This window comes from Haliaeetus leucocephalus, unplaced genomic scaffold (assembly GCF_000737465.1).
Source record: "Haliaeetus leucocephalus isolate CR32 unplaced genomic scaffold, Haliaeetus_leucocephalus-4.0 Scaffold848, whole genome shotgun sequence".
In the NCBI taxonomy this organism is placed as follows: Eukaryota; Metazoa; Chordata; class Aves; order Accipitriformes; family Accipitridae; genus Haliaeetus; species Haliaeetus leucocephalus.
Window position 1 is genome coordinate 3,383,843 of NW_010973284.1, and position 16,720 is coordinate 3,400,562.

The 16,720-nt window shown below is 38.5% G+C and overlaps 1 protein-coding gene across 1 annotated transcript in view; it reads left to right on the forward strand.

Moving 5' to 3' along the window:
* Positions 1-16,720, forward strand: part of USP24 (ubiquitin specific peptidase 24) — a 51,920-nt gene that overhangs the window by 19,666 nt on the left and 15,534 nt on the right. The window contains exons 24-48 of the mRNA XM_010582323.1: positions 110-220; positions 626-724; positions 806-976; positions 1,590-1,675; positions 1,824-1,917; positions 2,178-2,333; positions 4,668-4,765; positions 5,533-5,628; positions 5,779-6,007; positions 6,957-7,116; positions 7,408-7,563; positions 8,139-8,209; positions 8,976-9,136; positions 9,978-10,039; positions 10,380-10,571; positions 10,871-10,988; positions 12,308-12,452; positions 12,904-13,023; positions 13,282-13,407; positions 13,624-13,722; positions 13,934-14,016; positions 14,245-14,386; positions 14,813-14,932; positions 15,331-15,551; positions 15,992-16,116. Of these exons, the coding sequence (XP_010580625.1) occupies positions 110-220; positions 626-724; positions 806-976; positions 1,590-1,675; positions 1,824-1,917; positions 2,178-2,333; positions 4,668-4,765; positions 5,533-5,628; positions 5,779-6,007; positions 6,957-7,116; positions 7,408-7,563; positions 8,139-8,209; positions 8,976-9,136; positions 9,978-10,039; positions 10,380-10,571; positions 10,871-10,988; positions 12,308-12,452; positions 12,904-13,023; positions 13,282-13,407; positions 13,624-13,722; positions 13,934-14,016; positions 14,245-14,386; positions 14,813-14,932; positions 15,331-15,551; positions 15,992-16,116 (3,241 nt within the window). The remainder of the gene's footprint in view (positions 1-109; positions 221-625; positions 725-805; positions 977-1,589; positions 1,676-1,823; positions 1,918-2,177; positions 2,334-4,667; positions 4,766-5,532; positions 5,629-5,778; positions 6,008-6,956; positions 7,117-7,407; positions 7,564-8,138; positions 8,210-8,975; positions 9,137-9,977; positions 10,040-10,379; positions 10,572-10,870; positions 10,989-12,307; positions 12,453-12,903; positions 13,024-13,281; positions 13,408-13,623; positions 13,723-13,933; positions 14,017-14,244; positions 14,387-14,812; positions 14,933-15,330; positions 15,552-15,991; positions 16,117-16,720) is intronic.

The window sequence follows — 16,720 nt, forward strand, 5'->3', positions numbered from 1 at the left end:
AGTAAAAGTTATTTAAACCTATGTAACTCTAGTAACTTTGTTACATACCATCATAGAAATGTCTTTGTTTTCAAGGGTGGTATTTACTGTTATCCTTCCCTTCCTGTAGGACCTTTACTCCGTTCCCCGAACTATTCTACCTCATGGTGCCTCTTTCCACGGACATCTTTTAACGCTTAATGTTACATACGAGTCTACCAAAGATACCTTCACCATAGAGGTATGTGTGCATAGGTTATGTGTGTCTTGCAGTGTTGATCACGTAGCTACTCTTGGGTTTTTTGACGCCTGGACTGAACAGAGTAAGCTGGTTTTAAGGACTCCAGTCAACTTGAAAACTCTATTTGAAAATGTTAAAAGTGTGTCTAAGGCTACTGTAATGGAAGTATCTGTAGACGAAATGTATTTTGATCATCATTCTGGGGTGGGAAGAAGTTGTTGTTTGCTTACTGTCAGTGATGGAGCATTTCTACTGCTGTCCTACCCTGTCAGTCTCTTTTGTGAACAATACCTTTACCACCCTATGCAGAGGAGCAGGAAGACCTTAATGGAAGATTTTTCTTTTTTTCTCTTGGAATTTACTGCTTGAGCAGACTTACTGAACCATTGTCGTTTAATTTTACAGGCTCATAGCAATGAAACTGTAGGGAGTGTCAGGTGGAAGATAGCAAAGATGTTGAATTCACCTGTGGATAATATACAGATATTTGCCAATGACAGCCTGGTATGTTAACTACAAAGAATTCTCATTCTTTCTGAAATTAAGTCTCTTTTCCAGAACTAAATGATAAATATTTTCTTGCAGCTAACCGTAAACAAAGATCAGAAACTACTCCACCAACTGGGCTTCTCTGATGAACAAGTCCTTACAGTAAAAACATCAGGAAGTGGGACTCCATCAGGGAGCTCTGCAGATTCCTCAACCAGTTCCACCAACAGCAGCAGTGTATTTAGTTCATCCTATGCAATGGAACAGGTACAGCGTAATAGCCTGAAACTGTCCCTCAGATTTTTCCTGCGTGGGGGGATAGTTGGGGGAGACACAGCTGGGGTGGAAGAGGTACAGTAAGACGAGACAGAAGCTGTTCACGTGAGCTTGAGTATCCAGTCTTTAGTAGTCTGGTTTTGCTTTCAAACTGGAATTGAATCAAAGCATTTAAATATGCGATTGCCTTATGCATGCAGATTAGACTTTATAATCTGTATTATGTCACCTATTGTAGCCTGCTTGGTGTTTACTAATCTCTACATGGTCTTTCTAACAAACAATACCCATATGAGTTAGTTATGAGATTTCCAGATTTCCACTATTAATAAAGCTGCAATATGAAAATAAACTAAGCAGCATCAACTAGCGTGTTCAGACAACTCCTGGTCTGCTTTGTATGCCATCCCTAACTAACAGTTGACTTCAAAAATTGATAGTTAAAAGGAGATGGGGTAATGTGAAAATTCAAGTGTTATCTCAGTCTAGAGATTTCTACATGCCAGGTTGGCATCTGGGTCAGTTGCTTCAGTGAAGAGCTCTCTTAAATTACTTGCAACAGAGAGGGGAGAAAAAGACCTTCGTATTTCTGCTTAATTCTCAGGAGAAATCCCTCCCTGGAGTAGTCATGGCTCTTGTGTGTAATGTGTTTGATATGCTTTACCAGCTTGCAAATCTAGAGGAGCCAAGGTAAGCAAACTAAATGGTTATTAAATATTGAAGAAATGCTTACACTGCAAAGTTTGAATAGCTACTTATTTCGCAGTGTGTAGGCATCCACCAGGCCACAGTGTGGCTGAGCCCTGTTTTGCGCAAGTAACTTCTGATAACTTTTCAGGATAACGCTGCGAGTGAGGAAACTTCTGCTCTTGATTCCCACTGACCCAGCTATTCAGGAGGCTCTTGATCAGCTTGATTCCCTGGGAAGGAAGGTATGGAGTAAACAATAACTAATCTTGGTGAACTTAACAAAAAGGATTTTACTACCGGGTTTCTTAAATTCCCTGTCAGATTATAATCTGTGAAGGGTTTGAAACTCTACTGCAAAATAATGCTCATGTTAAGGATTATTGACTTATTTCCAAGCAGCTGGAGGCGGGAGGGTCATTGCAGGGATTATAGGAAATGTATTGCCAATTACAACAAAATGCGATAGCCTCAAAATACTGCTTTTGTGGCTTTTTCCTGCTAGAAAACACTGCTATCAGAATCAAGTTCTCAGTCTTCAAAATCACCATCCTTGTCTTCAAAACACCAACATCAGCCCAGTGCTAGTTCAATACTAGAAAGTCTTTTCAGATCTTTTGCTCCAGGCATGTCCACCTTCAGAGTGCTCTACAATTTAGAGGTAAGAAAAAAAATGTACTTCTTTCAACTTGTGTTTCTGAGCACTAAGGTTTAAGTAGTTCTAAGTTTCTTGGGCAGGAGTCCACCATGACAGGGTCACTTTTCAAAATGCAAATGTCATGTCATAGTCTGCTTTTATGTATGTGATAAATTCTACACAGAACAAAAGGGGTAAGTAGTTCCCCTTTAGAGACTTCACTGTGAAGCCAGGCCCCTCTTTTTGTGATTTGCAAGGTGGAAGGAGTATTCTGAAGTAAGTGGAGAGGAGCAAAGAAACAGCAAAGTCCTTACTGTTTAGGTAAAATTCCTGCTTGAATCTCCAGAAACTCTGAATATGGGATTTTTAGTATATATATAAAAAAAATTTGGCTCTTTAAAAAAATTAATGGGAGCTGTTGTTTAGTTTGATTGGTTTTGCTCGATTCAATTTGAAAGAAAAAGAATGCTAACTTCCCTTCTGTATAAGTCTACCATATTCTGTCAAGGCTAAGGAGGAATATTTTTGAGAAGCGTTCAGCTGTGAAGAATTTTCACTATCCAAATGTGCAGGGCTTTTACCCAGAAGCTTCTGGCCTGTTTTAGCTGTGGATGTAAAGTGAGTGGAATACATAGGATTTTTTTACCCCTAAGTATTCTCCTGAGTAAGTTCTTTAGCCAAAACACTGGATTGGACCCTGTGAAAATGTTCTTTCCAACTGCTCAGTGCATGGATTTTAAAGAGTATAGGAGAGTGCAGCTGGTGTCATTGTAAGGACACTGAAATCTGCACACTCCAGGAAGCTGGGCAGTTTTTAGTTCTACTCGCAGGTCCCCCTGTTTATAAGGAGCCATTAGAAATACGGTTTGAACAACTTGGAAGTTGGAGGAGTGGTTGCCAGCAGCCTTGAAAACAGTGGACAAAGTTATTTTCTTTCATTCCTGGTGTGTGCCAAGATTACTGTAGGAATTTTCTTGTAGTTGCTTTCCTCTGGGTTTCTGCAGTCTAATGTTAGCTCTTCGTCTTCCTACATTGTCATCGCACTTGCAGCGTTAGGATTCCCCCCTTTTCTGTACAGCTGGAATGAAAGGTATTTGATGATATCTTTGAAATATGTTGACAAGTTCTGCAACTGAAAGAAAATGGTTTAGCATATCACAGCAAAGGTATCTTGTTTAACTGGCAGGTTACAGCAGAACGATACAGTTATCTGCTGCTTCCATGCCAGAGAAAATGATAAAAGCAAGTAATAAATTGTGTGCTTTTCTGGCAAGGGATGAGAAGTAGCAAATTGAATTAGATGTGTAGATTATATGAGTGGACTTGTTCCTCAAGTCCAGTCAAGCCAACTGGAAGATGATTTCTGTCAGGAAAAGAATTATATGCTTTTGTATCCCCTCAACTGGTGATCTGTTGAAAATATGGGAACCAGTCTGAACTGCTTTCTGAAAAAATGTGCACAGGAAATTTGCAGAGCTTATGAAAGAGAGGAAAATTAAATGTTGCAGATGTTCAGGGTTATATCATGCAGTGTTGTGATAAGATTTCATGCCTGGAACTCTGTAAACCATTCTTCTGACCTGTGAACCTGGAAAAGATGCATTTTGTTTCCCACATCCAGCATTGTTGGCTGTACATGCCAAAGACTTTTCAAGAAAGTAAATAACTTCTGGGGGTCTTCTGGGGTTTTGGGAGGGGCTGGGGTTTGGGGTTTTTTGGGGGGGAGGGAGAGTGTTGGTTTGTTTTTTCTTTATGTAAAATGAAGTGAAATTGATTATAAATGTATATGAGATCTGACCCACAGAGACCACAGACTTCCTTATGGCCATGTTTCTGAGCGTAATTGCATTCAGTGAAGTTTAGTGCTGACTTAAAACAGGAGGGATGATACAGTCCTGATGTTCATAAGGCCCATAGAATTACCTGGACCATCTTATTAAAAAAAAAAAAAAAAGGCAATAAGGTTATGTTTCAGAAGGCATGAATCAATAAGTAAGCCATCTGAGGGGTGTTTTATGGAATACTGTCAACTGAAAATCTAGAAAGAAGAAGGATTTGGGCTCTTAAGGAGCACCAGCTGAGCCTGAAGACAACATTTCATGTGCTAGAGTATGTACTTTATCCTTTCCCTTAACAAGTAAACTGCAATGAGAAAAAAAACCACCCTTTGATACAGAATAAATACCTGTAATGGTCATAGTTGTTAATGTGATTTCTCTTTACTGGCTACAGCTTTGCATAAGTTAATTGCTTCATTTTTAGTGGGGTTTTTTTCTGTTATACTTTTAACCTTCAGCAGATAAAGAATACTAAGGGGCAGGGGCAGTGTATGCATGTTTGTTTGTTCATTTATTTTAGGTACTGAGCTCCAAGCTGATGCCAACTGCAGATGATGAAATGGCAAGAAATTGTGCCAAGTCTTTCTGCGAAAACTTCCTCAGAGCAGGAGGTTTGAGGTTAGATTTCAAAATCTTGACTCAATTTATAACACTTCATTTAGTTAGCAGTTCTGCATGGTTTCTGATTTCCACACTGTAGCACACTAGTAAACCTGTCAGCTTCTTTTTCAGAGAAAAAAAAATCCACCCAAAGCTGGTTTTTCGTTATCCAGGGTCTGAAAAGCTACTGTAGCTACCATAGTAATGTAACAGAGTACCTGCTGTTAAACCCCAAAATAGTTAGACACAGATAAGCTTGCGAAGTGTAACTTTTACTAAGGTAGTGGATATTTGGATAGTTAGTGTTTAAGTGTTTCAGTTCAGACTTGCAAGTATGTAAATTACAGTATGTCCTGCATAGATACCAGTGGACATTTTAAGCAGTCAAAGCGTAGATCATGCTAAATAGAACCAAACTAAATTTTACAGTCTCCAAAATTCAGATGCTTCAGATAAGAGTTGAGGCACAGTGTGAGTGGTTTGGAAGACCTGGCAATACTGCTTGTGCACGTGTCAGATTTATGAAGTATATATTGCTCTTAGTAATTCTATCCACCTCACCCCCACCCCATAGATCCTGAAGCATTTTCCAGCAGGAACAGAAAACTTCTGTTTGTAGGTGTAGGAGGGGAAAATGGGGATGTTAGTCTCCAAAGACACCAGTTTGGCAGTTTTAACTGGCATTCAGCTGACTGAACGAGAGGAAGGAAGGATAAATTAATTGCAGTGCTCTCCTAATGTAAAACACTTTCAAACGGAGTCTGTCTTACTGATTTGTTTTTAAGTTTGGTGGTGAATGTGATGCAGAGAGACTCTATCCCATCAGAAGTAGACTATGAAACAAGACAGGGAGTCTATTCCATCTGCCTGCAACTTGCAAGGTACGTAATTGCCTTTCATTAGAGAAAGTGCTGCTTTTTTGGCTTTTAGAGCTTGTAATATTTAAGATTAATGGGTACTTTGAGTTCTATTTTATTCATTTGCAGTGAACATTCAAAAATAAGCCTGATGTTTTTGCTTTGTGAATGTAGGTTCTTGCTTGTTGGCCAGACAATGCCTACCTTACTGGACGAGGATTTCATTAAAGATGGTGTAGAAGCATTGTCCTCACGCCCCTTCCGTAATGTCAGCCGACAAGCAAGTAGGCAGATGTCCATTTGTGGAACACCTGAGAAGTCATCCTACCGACAGCTCTCTGTGTCCGATAGATCCTCCATTAGGGTAGAAGAAATCATACCAGCAGCAAGAGTTGCCATACAAGTAAGGAAGTGTTTGATGATTTATGGTGATGTAGTGGTGTCGTCTCCAGCGACAGCTGTATAACTCCTGGATTTTTAATCAAAAGTCTACCTTTTATACAGGTTCTTGCCCAGGCTCCATTTAAAAACATCTGAAAATCCTGACCATCAGCCCGTCTTCCCAATATTGAACTGAATTTTAACATAGTGTCAGAAATAATTTTTGCAGTACAAAGGGAAGCAGTACCCCAAAAGTGCTTACCAGAAATAGATCTACACAGAAATCTTACTTGTGACTTATTTTTAGTCACTTAACTCTAAGATCTTATTCTTGTTAATTTTCTGTGAGTAGAAAGAAGGTTCCTGCTTGAACTTGTGGCTTATAGTCCATGTTTCTCTGAATTACAAATTTTGGACAAGTTTTTTGTTTCAAATACCTCATTAAAAATTAAGTTTGTGTGATGGTACCCTGGGGAAAAAGGAAATTTTTATTTTCAATACTTTAAGAAAATGCTATTTTCTCCTTTATAGGCATGTCAGTGTAATTAATCTGAGACTGGCTATTCACAAAAACAATCTAATCGGACAAGGACTCAGCCCATTTGGAAGTTGAGTCCAGTTGAAAGAAACTTCATAGTTAATGTAACGAGTATGCTATGTTAGGTTCTTGTGCAGTGCTTCCCAAATGAATCAATATGATTGAAATCAGTATGCCTAACTCCAGATAGGTGTAAAGGGTATCTACCCTAGTGGAGAATTTAAAAAGTAACTACTTCCTATAAAAGGAGCAATACTAATCTCTCCTTGGGAACAAAAAGACTCTTGTGTCCTTGAGCCTGCTTAGAGAAGACAGAGGAAAACAAATCCAAATGTCAATTTAATATGATCCAGAAAATACATTCCTCTTATCCCTATGATTAAGAAAGGCCACTGAATATCACAGAAGTAACTGCTGTTTCTTGTTCCTTCAGACTATGGAGGTGAATGACTTCACTTCCACAGTGGCTTGCTTCATGCGACTCTCTTGGGCTGCTGCTGCAGGACGACTGGACCTCGTGGGAAGTAGTCAGCCAATAAAAGAGAGCAACACTTTATTTCCTGCTGGGATTCGAAACAGACTTAGCAGCTCAGGTAGGTTAACTGTGCCTCAAAACCAATCTAAAGAAAGCATTCGGTTTATTCTTAATTGAACACTTCTAAAGCTTGAAGCTGAATTCACTGGAGTTTGACTCGATGATCCTCTTGGGTCCCTTCCAACTCAGGATATTATGTGATTGAATTACACAAATCTGAGCAAAATGCTCCACCTTTGGAGACGTGGCATTTGGAGGAGTTTTTTAAATTGCAGAGAACTGACCAGAAGCTGAAAACATCTGAAAAAAATGTAATGGATTACAGCACTTTTTCATTTTCTTAATGCAGGAAGTAATTGCAGTTCGGGAAGCGAAGGAGAGCCAACTGCGCTGCACGCTGGTATCTGTGTGAGACAGCAGTCTGTATCCACCAAAGATGCTCTGATCGCTGGAGAAGCATTGTCTCTCCTAGTAACCTGCCTTCAGCTACGCAGTCAGCAACTAGGTATGAAATAGAATTGGATTACTCACTATTTGGAATATAAGTAAGGTGGGGGAAGGCTTCTGGAGACAGAGAGTACAAGAAAAAAATCATGAGAAACTTCTAGCTTTCTAAGCTGAAACAGCTCAAGTTAAAAACACAAAATTTCGTTAAAAAATACAGAGATTTTTTTTTTTCCAGGACTGAAGAACAGGTGGCATGAAACAAGGCATGTAGTGCTATGCCTTAGTGAAATGTTTTGGGAAGGCTGACTTACTGCCAGTATATAAATATTTGCACTGGCTTTGAAGTGTGTAATTCTGTAAGTGCTGCTGTTTGCATAGCTAGTGTTTACTACTTGAACCTTTGTGTACAGGAAATGTAAACATTGGTGGTGGTGGAAGGCGAAGGAAAACACTGTTGTATTGTGTTGCCAGTCTCTGGTGAGGGAAGGAGATGGGGAAATATGCAAATAGCTATTACTGCTTTTCATGTTGTCAGAGGGATGTCCTCTAGGTCCTATGGTATTTTAATGCAAGACTGTAACTGACTTTAAATTATTATTTTTAAAAAGATAGCCGGGTATTCTTCTGTTCTAGGATCTTTTTACAATTTGCCTTGTGTTGCCGATTTCATCATTGACATACTGCTTGGATCACCAAGTGCTGAGGTGAGAGTCTTTCTCTGAAAACTTGTTAAATATTATATTTCTGAAATGTGTACACTTTGATCATTTAATATGGTCTGAAGATAAAATTATTCATTACAAATATTCCCACAGTTTTTTGTATTTGGATGAATAATCTTTGTGTAATTGTTAGTAATTCCAGTATCTAGTGATGTGTTGGTAGAAAATGCTGAAGTATTACATTCTTTAGGCTTGTTTAATCCATGAGGCGCACAGGACTGTGCTGTGGCTAGTCTAAAGAAAATACTCTCCTTTTGGTGAGACAAATTCTGTAAAACTAGTACTTTAGGGAAAGTTCTAAGTACCTTTCATCTCAAAAGATTTGGGTAAGATTTAATGGACTCTTCTGAACTTTTGAAAAATTCTTCCAAATGTCAGAACCCTCCTAAAATTCATTCTTTCTGATTTAAGATTATTCTGGATATTCTGAAACCTAGGGATTTTCAAGTCACACTTCCTTCATTTCATTGCATCTCATATATTTTGCATGAAGTCATTGCATCTTTTCCCCCTTCTCTGAATTTATAATCTGTGTTTAATAAAGCATCAGAGCTTTTAGTTCAGGGATGAAAGTGGATTGCTAAATCCCTATAAATAGAGAAACCCTGGCTGGCAGGTGCAGAGCTCATAGTCTGGTTTACACAAGCTTTTCAATGTCTGTTTTTTCTGTTAGATTTCTAACAAAACAGAAGTGTATTGTTTGCAACCTTTGAGCAACTGCTAGTGTTTGACAGTGACACTGTTTCAGATTCGTCGTGTTGCATGTGACCAGTTGTACACCCTTAGTCAGACAGACACATCAGCTCACCCAGATGTTCAAAAGCCAAACCAGTTTCTCCTGAGTGTTGTTCTTGGTGCCCAGCTGCCTCTTTGGTCACCAACCAGCATCATGAGAGGAATCAACCAGAGGTAAGTCAGATGTGTGTTTATTGAGGAAGCCAATCTATCACATTTTTTTGCAAGTCTGTCGAAAGTAGACGTCCCTGTCACACCCCACATAGTTTTGGGAGTAAGTAAATTGAAGGGAAATAAAACTGAATTCTCAAGGTACAACTCTTACTCTGTGAACTCTTATAGTTCAGCTTATTTGACTTCCCATTTGGGAGGTGGTAATTGCTAAATAGGCCTGCTCTTTATAGGATGTGGTCATGGCAGTCAGAACCTGGCTGGAATCCTGCATGAGACAGAGGCGATGGGATGTGCGACAGTAACATTGAATTTATTTGTTAGTGATAGTATTGCACAGATCCAGATCAGATACCTATCCTAAAGGCTCCAACCTTTTCAGTGGTGTCTGAACCCATGGCTTCACCTGATTTCTTGTTGCTTATGTTGCCCATTACACCTGTAAAGACTGTAGGTGTCAGTCCTGTTAACTTGTCCCTGACTGGCCAAAGTTTGTTGAATTTAACAGTAACTTTAAACAGCAATTTCTAGAGGAATCTGAATAGAGGAGTAATGGAGAAGTTAAAACATGTTGTTGTGTTATTGTCATCTGATAATTAAAATTATTATGAGGTGAAGGAAGAAAGCAGGATTAAATGTTATTCATAACATTCAGAAGTAGCTGTTGGGAAGGAATTTGTTTTAAAGCCACAGCGTGTGCATGCAGAAGCATAACTAGATAGCTATGCTATTTTGGATTAGATGAACAGAGCACACAGGCCTTAAAGGCAACTGCTTAGAAAAAAGTTTCTGATTTTAAATTAAATTTTAAATTAAACCTTTCTTCTATTTGTACCTGTTTCAGACTTTTGTCCCAGTGTACAGAATATTTTGACCTGAGATGTCAGTTACTGGATGACCTCACATGTAAGTATGTACAGGCACACATGTCATTCTGATTGCAGCTTCCAAGCATGTCTTCCTTCTGTAGAATTGCCTTCACGGAGGGGTTACTACACCATGAACTCGATGTGACCTGCCAGCGTGCTGGCTGTCCTGTGTAAATGCCTGACATGGACTGTTCTTGGCGTTCAGTAACAGCAAGGCAGCTCACTCCTTTTGGAAAGTGAACTGAGTTCCTTTGTGGAAGGTATACTTTGTACACATTGTGGGAGAAACGAGACCATTACCAGACTGAAATTCTTTGTATTTATATTCTATGTTTGTAGAGCTGTTAATTTTTCTGGGTTTTCTTTTTCTCTTGCAGCATCAGAAATGGAACAGCTAAAGATAAGCCCAGCTGCCATGTTAGAAGATGAGATCACCTGGCTAGACAATTTTGAACCGAACCGCACAGCTGAGTGTGAGACTAGTGAAGCTGATAACATCCTGTTAGCAGGACACTTGAGGCTCATCAAGACTCTCCTTTCACTATGTGGGGCAGAGAAGGAAATGGTTGGTAAGTATTCCTTTTTACTCTAAAGTGACTTGACTAGTGTGAATTCTGCATAGCACTAACAGATGACTTGATCTGTAGACAATATGTGTGAAGACATTATAATACATTGGTAGAAGCGATACAGAACTTTAAGTAATTTTGGCAGTACCTTTGTTGTACCTTTGACATTTGATAAAATATTTGGATATGTTTTTTGTTGATATGGTGCTATCAAGTAACTTTGCTGCTATGGAACACCTTTTGACATTTGCAGTGATGATGTAAGTATTTAACAGTAGATGTGGATTACTGTGTTACAGGTTCATCTTTGATAAAGCCATTGTTGGATGATTTCCTCTTCCGAGCATCCAGGATTATTCTGAATAGCCATTCTCCAGCAAGCAGTGCTGCAATCAGTCAGCAAGACTTTCATCCAAAGTAAAACTCATTTTCTTTTTGTTTATGTTGGGTTTTATCCTAGATCTCATGAATGCAAATGTCACACTGGGGCTACAGATACTAGGATTTAATACCAAGTTCTTCAATTCTCTACATTTCCTACATAAGTGTCCAGATAGCATTTTTGTAAGGTTTTGTGTGACCCAGAATCTTTGCTTTTCCGTACTTCCAAAGTCTGTGCTTTATTTGTTAGGTCAATGATGAACTGCAAGCACAACTGATTTCATGAGTCCAAAGAGCACTCCAGTAGCTCATCATCGCCTGGGAAGTTGGCTAAATTGGAGCATGAACAGGAATTTAACTTTCCAAGCCCCTTGTAAATGAGAATCTCAAAAGTTCCACTATTTTCTGTTCAAAACAAATATGTTTTGTAAAAAGCTAATGCTGAGCAAGTCTCCTTGCACCTACGATAGGTGATAATAGCCCAGAATCTATCAAATGGGGGAAAAAGAGGGCTTTCTCTTCCTGTCATGCCTGCCTTCTATTACTGCCATACAGTAACTGAAGGGGTGGGCAAATGAGCACATGTGGAGTTTTGTGCTGGTGCAGGTGGATTGCTGACTAATTGGTGTTAGAGTGGGACTGGGCACATCAACACTGCCTTTCCACAAACCCTAAAGAAGGTTCTAGTGGAACATTTAGCAACCCCTGAACTGAATGGGACTTGCTACACCTTAGTGTTTTGCTCCAGCTTTGCTCCATTGCTGTTCATCTGAAGCATGCTCTTTTGTTTGTTTAAACTAAGTAAAGCCTTTTCTTTGGCCTTTAGAAGAAAGGGCTAGTATGTTTGATGACCCACTGAAAAGAGCTAAGTAGAAGTGTTTTGTACTGGTATAGTGCAGCTTAGGTCTAAGGTTATCTCTTGTAGCAAGTAAGTTGTTTGGTCTAGCTCTTTCAAAGCTTGACTCCCTGTAAATAAGTCATTATGTCTCTATCAGTGTTACAGTGATGGAGAGCATCTGTCCGTCTGTCCTCAGATGCACAACCAATTCTGTGTCGTCTTTTTAGGGTACCTACTTTTCATTGCTACTGAAAGGTAACAACAGGTGACTCCGTGTCAGTAAGGGAGGCTTATTTAAAGGAGTATTCCTGGTGCTGCTCTTATGATTCAATTCTTCCCCATTTCCCTTCCCCAAGAAAGAAAAAAATAGCACTGTGCGGTCTCTCAGGAGAGTTTTATCATTTAAAGTGTTCCTTTTGAACATTAATTGTCACTTGTTCTGAGTAATGTGGCTTTCTGGAGTTAGAAATAATTAAGTCATCTACAAAATAGATTTCAAATGTGGTTTTCTTTTTAGGTGCAGTACAGCAGATAGCCGATTAGCTGCTTATGAAGTGTTAGTAATGCTGGCTGACAGCTCACCTTCCAATCTCCAGCTTATTACAAAAGAGCTGCTTTCTATGCATCACCAGTGTGACCCTGCACTTACCAAGGAGTTCGATGTAAGCAAGAAGCCTTTTTTGATTTGTATTAGTGCGGTTTGGAGTACTGTGTATGATCTACTTAACTGCTCCATTCACGAAATTTCCATGGTCTTCAATTTAAAGTGACAAAAAACAGATAAGACTAAATGCAGACCCATTTGATTTTCCTCAGAAGCAATACTCCAGTGATTCTTTGTCAGTTATTATCTTGATAAGAAAGAAGTATTTCCTAAATATCACCAATTTTATTTAGATACATTTTAGGCCATTTTTAACAGTTTTGTGCAAAGTGTTAAGTATCTAAAGGACCAAATATAGCACTCTTGCGATCTTTCAGAATTTATATTCCTGGTTTTCCATTAAATTGCTCTTAACAGCTCATATAAAGGTGATTATAAAAGCTATAGTATGCTGTTGGAGTCTCATGCTTTTTATAACTTACTGGGTCAAAAAATGTCTGTCATTCTAGTATCTTCCACCAGTGGATAGTCGCTCCATTTCAGGATTTGTGGGACTTAAGAATGGTGGTGCTACTTGTTACATGAATGCCGTCTTCCAGCAGCTATATATGCAGCCTGGTCTCCCAGAGGTAATTGGTTCAACATCCAGTAAAGTCCTCTTTTTGGAATTACTGTCACCTGAGCTGCAAGTTCATCTTAGCACCATTTGTAAATGAATTGTTTAAAAAATAAATAACTAATAAAACTGTGTACATATGTGTGTGTGCATAAATATATACACACACAATAAATATATGAATTATAAGTTGTCGTGCTGTGTGTCATGACAACTTACAGTAATAATTTTGCCAAGAACCAATTTAATAAAGTTATTTGTTTCCTTCCAGGCCTTGCTTTCCATTGATGATGATACAGACAATCCAGATGACAATGTGTTCTATCAAGTTCAATCTCTTTTTGGTCATTTGATGGAAAGCAAGCTACAGTATTATGTACCTGAGAACTTTTGGAAGGTATTAAGTCTTTTTGTTTAGAATATATAGCTTTCCTACTTAACAAGTGATCATTTATTCAGCCTCTTCTCATTGCAGAATTTCTGGAGATAAAGTAAGTTCTACTTCAAAAAGTCAAAATATGTAAAAATAACAGATTTCTTCAAAAAAGTCGCTTTCTTTAGTGATATGTATATGGAACAATCACCTTTTTATATATATTTGTACTTTATATAGATTTTCAAGATGTGGAATAAGGAACTTTATGTTAGAGAGCAACAGGATGCTTATGAGTTCTTCACCAGTCTTATAGATCAAATGGATGAATACCTCAAGGTAAAAACCTCGGGGATTTCTTTCCTTGTTTATATGCACCTCCTTGGTACCTTTTCTGTCTTTCTCCTTTGTTCTTCAGAAAAGAAGGCAGAGAGCCATTTGGCTTATTTTATAATCTACATAGTATTCAGAAGTTTAAAATTCCTATTGCTTTATTGGTCTTTCGCTCCACAACATATCTAACTGTTGTCTAACTTTACATCTCCAACAGAAAATAGGAAGAGACCAAATATTTAAGAATACTTTTCAAGGAATCTTCTCTGATCAGAAGATCTGCAAGGACTGTCCTCACAGGTAACATTAGATTTAGTGCATTAGTTACCAAGTTACGTGTTACCGTAGCTATTAAAATATGTAGGTCAAAATAGCACAAGAAGGTAGACATATATGCCTTTGTGAGCATCACAGCTGTTGATAGCTATGGGGCAAAGGCAATATTCTTTCCTAAGCACGTGTCTTGTTAATGCAAGTTGATAGGTTTTACTCTGTCAATGTCTTGACTATTTTTCTTCTTGAATTTAGGTATGAGCGCGAGGAAGCCTTCATGGCTCTCAACCTAGGTGTGACTTCATGTCAAAGTCTGGAAATATCATTGGATCAGTTTGTTAGAGGAGAAGTTCTGGAAGGAAGCAATGCATACTACTGTGAAAAGTGCAAAGAAAAGGTATTGGTTCTTAATGTATGTGAAAGAAGATTCAGCTGTAGCTTGGTATTTTCTTAAGCATTACATAGTCATAGAAGCCATGCTTAGATACTGCTTGCTTACTACGTTGAAGACGTAATCAAAAGGTTAAATCCACAAACCCATGCAGATAGCATTCTTCGTTCCCTGTAACTTGTATTGTAGACTGAACATTTAGAGAGATAGCAGGACGGTAAAATGTTCTGTAACATACCAGCCCACTGCACAAACTGTAATACCTGTAATAGTACCCTATCTGTACGTACTATAGTCATTTTATGGTCATCCTGCTTCCTGTGGCTGTATTGTACATCAGTTCAAGACAGACGGAATTGTGCATCTATATAAGAATACTACAGAATGCTTGAGGTATATAGATAGAGGTGATATTCTTTTTTTCTTTTTAAGAGAACTACAGTGAAGCGCACATGCATTAAGGTCTTACCTAGCCTGTTGGTGATTCACCTGATGAGATTTGGCTTTGACTGGGAGAGCGGACGTTCTATTAAATATGATGAACAAATAAGGGTAAGAAAACTTTTCTGTGTGGGGCGTGTGTGTGTGTGTGTGTGTGTCCCTGCTGCCTCATGGAGTGGACTTCCATTCTTCCTGCTTTTCCCCACGTTTTGATACAGGGATTTTGAGTGCATGGTACACTTACAACATGATCATGCTACAGAAAATAAGTATTTTTCCTTAGAGCTTTCCTTGTCTGCAACATTCTCGGGGTCCTTTCAGAGAGCAAGAGCAAAAACCTCCATAAAGACATTTTATTTAACTTCTGTGTCAGAAGGATAAAAAGTTGAAGTACCATGTTTTCCTTTGGTGTTCCCAATGTGGGAAGTATTAATACAATTCTCATAAAATTACACTAAGCATGTGCACAATATAATCTCTCAGTTAATCTGAAATATCTCTTCAAACAGTTTCCCTGGATGCTGAACATGGAACCTTACACTGTGTCAGGGATGGCTCGCCAGGACTCATCTTCGGAAGTGGGGGACAATGGTAGAAACACAGATCAGGGAGGCGGAGGCTCCCCAAGGAAGAAAGTTGCCCCTACAGAAAACTATGAGCTTGTTGGTGTGATTGTTCACAGTGGCCAGGCACATGCGGGGCACTACTACTCCTTTATAAAGGACAGGAGGTAATGGCCAAGAAGATTTGCGTGGAGGGTTTGAGAGCAGTCTAAAGACTACTTGTTTTGGGAAGGTATAGTGAGCCATTCAGAGCTCTATTGGAAGCACTCTTCCCTTTCTTAACACCCAATGTTGTGAGTGTTAAGACAATAACACAGTAATATGGGACACCGTATTATAAAGGTCTCAGCAGTTCTTATGTATCTTGTATTGCAGTTTGAGGGCTTCCTATGACACTTAGTTGCAAGTGGTATGCTTCTCATTTTTAATCAAGCTATTTTTTTTTTAAAAGTAACTTTGACATTGATTGAATTAAGCTTTCTATTTACTGCCAAATCAAATGTGGGTTCAGGGTTGTCATTTCTACAGTGTTTGGGGTGGTCTGGTTTTTTACTAGACAATCAAGTAACTTTGCTTCTGTTGTGTTTCTATTCTGTTTTGATCACAGGGGATGTGGAAAAGGAAAGTGGTATAAATTTAATGACACCGTTGTTGAAGAATTTGATTTAACTGATGAAACCTTGGAATATGAATGTTTTGGTGGAGAGTATAGACCTAAAGTCTATGATCAATGTAAGCAGAAGAGTGATTTACAGTAGCTTTATATTTCATGCTGGTTCTCGGTAGAGGTAGAGCTCAGTCCACTATACTTGTGTTACTTGGTCTAGTAATCATTCTGAAGCAGTTTTTTTTCCTAAAGTCTTCTGTTTACTGAAGGACATAACAGCTTGTGTACAGCCTAATATTAAATGAACCGTATTCACTGTTGTTCAGCACTTTGTAGACTTGGTAGCAGAGGAGATTCAAAAGTAAAATGGCGCCTTGTTAAAATAGTTTAAAAAAAAAAAAAAAACCCCAAACGCAAAACAGGCTTTATTTTAGGCTAGTGAAAATGTCTGTGCATAGAACATGGTGTGGTATCATATAGTTAAACTTTTCAATGCTTAAGGAATTAATTCTAAATGCATATCCACCAATATTCACTTATTTCATAATTCTGACAATTATATTTTAAAATACATATGCTTTTTGCATAAATATTTTAGAATTCAGGTTTTTGTTATTCACTAACATAGACTGATGTTTTGATCTGACAAATTACTTCATACTGCCACAGCATATATCGCTTGCACACCCAGTTTCACTTCCCTATAGGAATGAAGAAGGTACTAAACTT